General features: G+C 41.0%; 1 protein-coding gene across 3 annotated transcripts in view; it reads left to right on the forward strand.

Annotated features, from left to right (window-relative positions):
• Positions 1-7500, forward strand: part of LOC138052335 (uncharacterized) — a 96875-nt gene that overhangs the window by 13529 nt on the left and 75846 nt on the right. For all 3 annotated transcript variants that reach the window (XM_068898782.1, XM_068898783.1, XM_068898784.1), the window contains one exon: positions 1427-1526. In XM_068898782.1, coding sequence (XP_068754883.1) covers positions 1427-1526 — 100 coding nt within the window. The remainder of the gene's footprint in view (positions 1-1426; positions 1527-7500) is intronic.

A 7500-nucleotide genomic window follows, 5' to 3' on the forward strand; every position in this document is an offset into this window, starting at 1 on the left:
CGGAGGGCTTCGCCTTTTACACCCGGCTTTTATAAAGCCCTTCTTGACCCCTAATGGCTGGCAAGACGTGAAATGTGTATATTGGAAAGTTTCAGTAGGTTTAAAATGCGTTCGTACGTCGAGAATTGACGAGCTGTTAAACCGTTTGCCTTTGTACCCAATTGTATCCAGAAATGTAAACTTTCTCCTCAGAGATTTCTGCTGTGAATTTAATAGTGGCGTGGCGATTATTTGCTTGTTCAATGAAGTGTGTTATTTGTTCTCTTCCGGTACCCCAGAGAGAGAAAATGTCGTCTATATATCTTTTCCAACAGATAGGCCTTATTGTGTACTTTTTTAATAACTCTGTTTCTACTTTCGCCATGAAGATATTTGCGAAAGCAACAGCGACCTTTGTTCCCATCGCTGTCTCGTGTGTTTGGAGGTAACTTTTTCCATAAAAATGGAATGAGTTTTCATTTAAAATGAGTCTGAGCGCTTGTTCAAGTGACTGTGTTGGCATCCGGTAGTGAGTCACATATGCTTTGTATATAGTTTTGATCCCTTCTTCCTGTGGAATGTTGGTATATAGACTTGTCACGTCCATTGAAACAATGATCGCGTGCTTTGGGACTTCTGTGCTTTCTATGAAATTAATGAAGTCTGTAGAGTCTTTAAGATAAGAAGCCTGTCTTTGTGCTATCGGTTGCAACAGCCTATCAAGAAATGCTGATCGTTGCTGTTGTTTCCTCGCTGAAAACGGGCATGTTTGCATTCGAAAATAAAGTCTTCATAAACTAAATTAAACCTACCGTTCCATTGCCAATTCCACGATGGCCAGCAACAAGACCAACCAGTCTGATGACGAGACCTCGTATCATACCACTTGGGGACCTCGTATCAAACCACTTATGCCTTGAAAACATGTGTAACACAAGACGACCACGTGGACAACGTCACAGTCACGCATCACGCGTAACGCCACTCGACTTCCTTTAACAGAGATCGTTTTCTTGTAATTAGCATATAATTCCCTCCTCCTCGGTTTTCTTTAATTTTGTTATTTTTATATTTTTATGACATATCTAACTCGATCTTCAACTCGAAGTCCAACTCGAAGTCTAACTCGAACTCGAACTCGAACTCGAATGCAAACTCGATGGTTCGGGATTCCCAAATGGAACAACCTGAAAGCAGAGCTCCTAACGTTTACAGCTTATTTGTTTGTTTCTATTACAGTTTCTTTTTCCTTTTGTTTTTTTTGTTTTTTTCCTTTTTGTTTTTGTTTTTTTTTTATTTGTAATTACCACAGTGTTTGGTTTTCTTTGTCCGTTGCGCTCTCAACTTTTGGCTTAAACTTTACAACTTGAATATTTCGACAACCTTGCGAACGATATTTACCAAATATCCGTCCATTCTTTTTCTTGTGTATCTATCTATACAACAGATTCAACACACTTGGTCAGTGGCATTATATCTACTACTACAACCCTTGTAGCTCATTTCAGATGCCAGACGCAGACAATGGATGCATCAACGATGCAGCGGTATGTCGCTATACTCGTCTTTGTAAACATTTTATTTTGAAACATTAGCGAGCCAGTCAAGAACAAATCATGAGCCAACTACTGATAACCTAAGTTTGAGTTAGGTTTTCACAGACCAGAAAATTTTCGCGCAACTGAATTGATCATCCTCAAACCTCAAGAGATCTCATAAACTCAACAAACGCTTTTAATAACAAAAACGCGTTAAACGTGACTTACAACATGGAGAACTTCTGCGAGGCACAGCTTTTCTAAGCCCGTAATATAGTAATGTCTGCGGTACGACAGTTATTTACTAGATACTTATACTGCCAAGGGGAAGATGATGCGGATGAGGGAAGCTATTGTTCCCTGATTGGCTTTTATGGTGACCTTATGTGGCGATAACGACGTTCTAAATCTAAATGATCGATAACTCGCAATTAAGATATTTGAGTTGAATTCTATATCGAGGTGGGCTCCTGAAATGACAAAAAAATGAAATACGAAATAACTTAAGTGTATCGAAATTTGTATCAACCATTTAGTGCTCAATGTGGAACATTCTCTCTCTATTTTGGTTTTTACCAGGCGTTATGAATGCTTGGTTAAGTTTTTAGATCATCGCAGTTATGAATGCTGCTTTAGCAGTAACGAAAGGAAAGCCTGAAGTATTCAGGCTTGAACGCGATTCGAACCCATGAATGCCGGTGAATACACATGAACACCGGTGCAGTGCTCTAACAGGAAAATTTGGTTTTATGAAATGTGCTGATAAAGGTCGAATTACTACCATGAACGATTTGGAAAGCTGACGTTTCGAGCGCTAGCCCTTCCTTGGAGCGAACAGAGAAATTGTGAGTGTTGTTTTTTATGCGGGTGTAACATGAGTTTGTGAATAAATTAATGAGAGGCGTTCATTGATTCCGTGAGGATAGAATGTACCTTGATGAAAGATAAGTTTTGTTCCAGATTCTTGCCGCGGCTTCCTGTGTTCCCGTGGTATGAGGATAGGCTGCAAATTGTCATGTTATGGTGGGAGTGATTAGGAAGATTAAAATGGCGCACAACTGGTTTTGATGCATCTGTGTGGTTTTTTTCTACATCTCGTAGGTGTTCGCGAAAACGGTCCGCCAATCTTCTTCCTGTTTCGCCTATGTATGTCTTCTTACTTAGTGTGCAGGTTATGCAATAAATGACATTTGCGGAGATGCTTGTAATATAAAATGGTCAGTGATTTTAACGGATCGATTGAGTCCTGAGATCTTAACAATGTTAGAAATAAAAGAGGAAGTTTTACATCGTGGGCGTGTACATTTGAAAGTTCCCTGTATGTTTTCAGAGTTAAATGCGCTCCTAACTAGAAAGTTACCTGTGTTTTTGTTGCGTTTGAATGAAGTGAGTGGTGGTAGAGGAAATATATGTTTACGTTCGGGATCATTGCGGAGAAATTTGAAGTTTTTGAGAATGACATTTTTGACTGCGAGATTTTGTGGATGGTAGGTGAGGGTGAATGGAAATCTGTTGTTTTCTTCGTTCTGTGACGTTTGTCGTGCGGTTTCTAGATCGATTTCTTGGGCACGATGTTTTGCCTGTGGTGGCAGCGGAGTCAGGGTAGCCACGTTTTTTGAAAAACTGGCACATTTCCTCACACTTGCTATTAAATTCGGACTCGTCACTACAGAGGCTTCTTAGTCTAAGACATTAAGAGAATGGGATGGCGTTTTTTACGTGTTGTGGATGAGAGGACGAATGCAGCAAGTAGTTGTGGGAATGTGTTGGTTTGTAGAGTACGCTTGTAGATAAACCGTTGCCATTGTCTAAATGCTTAATGTCGAGGAAAGCGAGTGAATTTTCGGAAATTTCCCAGGTCTTTCCTTTGCTGGATGAAGTAGCACCGACGCAGTCATCGATGAAACGTTTGTGAAGATCAGGTTTTGGTCCGCTGTAGTTAGAGAAAAATTCATTTTCGATATAGTCTACGAAAAGTCTGGCGAAGCTAGGTCCCATTTTGTTTCCCATTGCAACACCGTTGATTTGTTTGTAGTAGCTGTTGCCAAATGAAAAACACTTGAGTGTGAGAACCAGTTCAGCCAGACGAAGTAAGGTTTCCGAGCTCGGTTTTTTAATAGGACGTTGGTTCAAAAAATATTTGAGTGTTTGGAGGCCTTCATTGTTGGGGATTACGGCGTGTAAAGATGTTATATCCATAGTGAAAATGATTTTGTTTTCGCCCGAGAAATTGAAAGTACGGAAAATATCAAGTGCATGGTTGTTGTTTTTGATGTACGACGGTAGTGGCTTTACTATGGCTTGACTATGGCTTGAAATAAATGCATGAGGTCCTAGCAATATTCATGATGAGATTTTGGGCGGTGACTGATAGTTCTTGTTTGGTTTAATATGAGTTCTTGAATGGTTTCTTTGACAATTATTTGGTTGGCGGAAGTTAGGTCTTTGTTGACTTTGGTGTAAAAAGTGGTGTCCGAAAGTTGCCGAATTGCTTCTTGTTGGTAGAGGTCGGCGCGCCAAACGACTCTTGAGCCGCCTTTGTCGGCTGCTTTGATGACGAGGTCATTCAGGGTTTTGAGATTTATGAGAGCAGTCTATCTTTCTTTAGAAAGTGTTTTAGTGATCCATACTTTTTAATAACAGATATCTTCCCTTTAGAATACAATTCCTGGTGGGGACAAATTCTTAAGATTCTGAGACGACAATACCGCCGATAAACAAGATACAACTCCGCCGAAAAACAAGATGTAATTCGGTAGCGTCTCACCAATCTCCACATATCTCCGGTCACATGTCAATCAAACTAAATCGCTCGTGTCACACTAGTTTCCGGTTTTCAACACACTCCCCCCTGATTGACGTCGGATTAATCAGACTGATTTAAAGCAAAACTTAATTTAGCTTCTCAGCTGCAGTGTTAAACGCTCAAGATATGGTCAGACAGTTCATGGAGCAGTGATCACTGTAGGGATGTCTTCATCTATGACGATCTGAATGCTCATTCCACTGTCAAACTGTCCTGTTCTCGCATTAGTTGCGTGTTGGTTACGCACATTGATTTCAAGAGGATATAGCTTCTGAATTGGACGTTTTATGCGAGTCTTGCGGAGAGAATTATCCACTGTCACCACTTCTGCTGCGCGCACAGCGTTGTCTTGTCCCTGTAACAGTTTCTCTACTTTCCCCATCCTCCACTGTTGTCTGGGTGTCTTGTCAGCACAGATGTGCACAACGTCTCCTACTTTAATTAATTAATTGTTCTTCTTGGTTCACTTGTTTGAGTTTCTGGTACTCGCGGATCCCTTAATATTCTTTCTTCCATCGATTTCTGAAATGGGTGAGAAGACCGTCTAAATATCTCTCTCGTCTGGGCAAAGTGTTTACATGTACTTTGATGGCAGGAGATTGATCTAGAAGTCGACGACCAATTACAAGATGAGAATGCGTAAGTCGAGTTCCTGTTAGCTCATCGTAGACATAGGTCAAGGGCCTAGAATTCAAAATGCCTTCAGTATCGATCAACATTGACTCTAACTCTTCATAACTCAACTTCGCATTTCCGAGCACTTTCTTGAGACACCTTTTCACCAGTTTCACACAGATTTCGAAGAATCAGCCCCACCAGCTGGCTGTGGGTACATTGAATTTTCAGTCAAGGTTCTGATCAAGAGCAAACATCTTAACCTTTGCATCTCGGAAAGTTCTCCCGTTCTCTGAAATGAACAGGGTCGGTAGTCCTCTTTTACCGAAGAATCGCTTCAGCACTCTTAAGAACGAATTGGCGAAGAGATGTTGCGTAAGTTCAAGGTGCAAAGGTCTTGTACTAGCACATGTAAACAAAGCAATGTAACACTTATGCATTTCTCCGTTGGATGAGTATACATTCTTCACGTACAAAGGTCCGGCAAAGTCCACACTACTTTAGAGAGAGCCATTTCCTCTGAAACTCGAAGTGCAGGTAGTGGTGGAGTAGGTGGTGAGCTGTGGGCTCTTCCTATTAATTTCTTGCACGTAAGACATTTGGAAAGTACATCTTAACAGCTTGTCTTCCTTTGCATGATTACCCAGAATTGTGACCGGATTTCAGTAAGAGTTTCTCCAACTCCATTGTGATTCACGTTTTCGTGGGACTGCATGATTACAAGCTTAGTGAAATGCTGCTTTCTAGATAACAGAATGGGGTGTTTTGTTGAGAACGGAAGTGAAGAGTTCTGGATTCTTCCCTTGCATCGCAGAAGTCCATTGGCATCCTTAAAGACTCCTAACTGATCCCAAGTTCAACTTGATTTCTCCTTTTCTTCAAGTTTACTGAGACTACTAAATCTTTCTGGACAGATGACTTCTGAAATGTTCTGAAAGCATTGCACGGGTACTGTCATAACATTTGAAATTTCAGGTTTCCTTCTCAATTCCTTTCTTACTTCTTCTGGGACTGTACTCTCCCCTATTGGATTATCAGGTAGGTTTGGCCACTGAACTTCTTCTTCTTTGAGAAATGGAGCTCCCTTCCACCATAGATCACTGTGGGCGAGAACAGAACTCTTAGACCCTCGCGACGCTATGTCAGCAGGATTACACTTAGACGGGCAATGTCTCCAGTGATCCTTACTCCACAGCCTTCGAATCTTCTGAACTCGATTCTGTACAAACAGCTTGAATTGTTTCAACTCTTTATTGATCCACCACCACACGATCTGAGAGTCAGTCCAATTGAAAACAGCGTCTATCTTCATAGTGCAGGTCAATGCCTCATGCCCGGCTGTCATCAAGTTCGCAAGTGTCAAGGCGGCCATCAACTCCAGTCGAGGGATTGATTCACCGATCAAGGGAGCAACTCTTGTTTTGGAGGCTAGAAAGCAAACAGAACTAGTTCCAGAGGTTGTCAACCTGATGTAGACATTTGCTCCATACACAGATTTGCTAACCTCTGCGAACCCATGCAGTTGAATAGACGTGATGTCTTCGACTTGAACATCACCCAAGAAGCAACGAGGCACTGCAATGCTTGAGACTTCCCCCATGTCTTGTAGTAACTCCTTCCAGCGCGCCGCAAGACCTTCCGGCAAAGCTTCATCCCTACCAAGTTTTAAATGACAAATTTCTTGGAACATGCACTTTAAGGGTAAGATAACTGGTGACAGCAAGCCTAATGGATCATAGAATCAAGCAGTACTGCTCAATAATGTCCACTTAGTGAAAGTTCCCTCTAAGGCTAGTCTAGAAAAGGTAGCAAGATCAAACTCGAAATTATCTTCCATCTGATCTCATTGAACTCCCATTAATTTGACAACGGGTTCTTCGCTCACAGTGTTGTTTGAATTTGACACTGTCCAATTTTCTTCCTCAATGTTAGGCTCGGTCAATGTAGGAGTGGCCTTACAAGCCAGCTCCGGTTCCCAAGACAAAGATTCTTCTGCTCTTTGATCATGTCATTTAACTCTTCACTGTTCGATGCACACTTTCTCATATTAAGAGCCAATTTCTGTAAATATCGAGGATCCGTGGTCACTCGTCAAATTTCGAATTTCTTTATATTTTGCCTAAATAACACCTATAGTGAGTTATTTTCGAAAATAATGTTCAAAGATCTCGAAGCGCTTATTTTTTCTGAAATCGAGGGAAGTTCCAAAAACGCCATTTTAGCGCCCTGTCACTTCCGAAAATAAAATTTTACTCACACCGAGTAAAATGGTGCATATTGTTATCGCTCGTGTACATAAACGCGATCACAGCTATCAATGCAATTTGGGCATATCGTAACACATTTCTTGGTCTTTCCAAAGTATATATATTTTTTTAGAAAAGCTGCTAGTAAACATCTGTCTTTGGCTGTTACAAATACCCTAGTACAAACGATTGAACGAATGCGTCGATTTTATCTAAATTGCGCACACCCAAAAGCCCACTGCTACATGTAATTTGACGTTGAAACTAGCATTTCGTTGAAGTGAATTCTTTGTGCTATACTGTGTTGAAATTTCTT

Source organism: Montipora capricornis, chromosome 6 (assembly GCF_036669925.1).
Source record: "Montipora capricornis isolate CH-2021 chromosome 6, ASM3666992v2, whole genome shotgun sequence".
Classification (NCBI taxonomy): Eukaryota; Metazoa; Cnidaria; class Anthozoa; order Scleractinia; family Acroporidae; genus Montipora; species Montipora capricornis.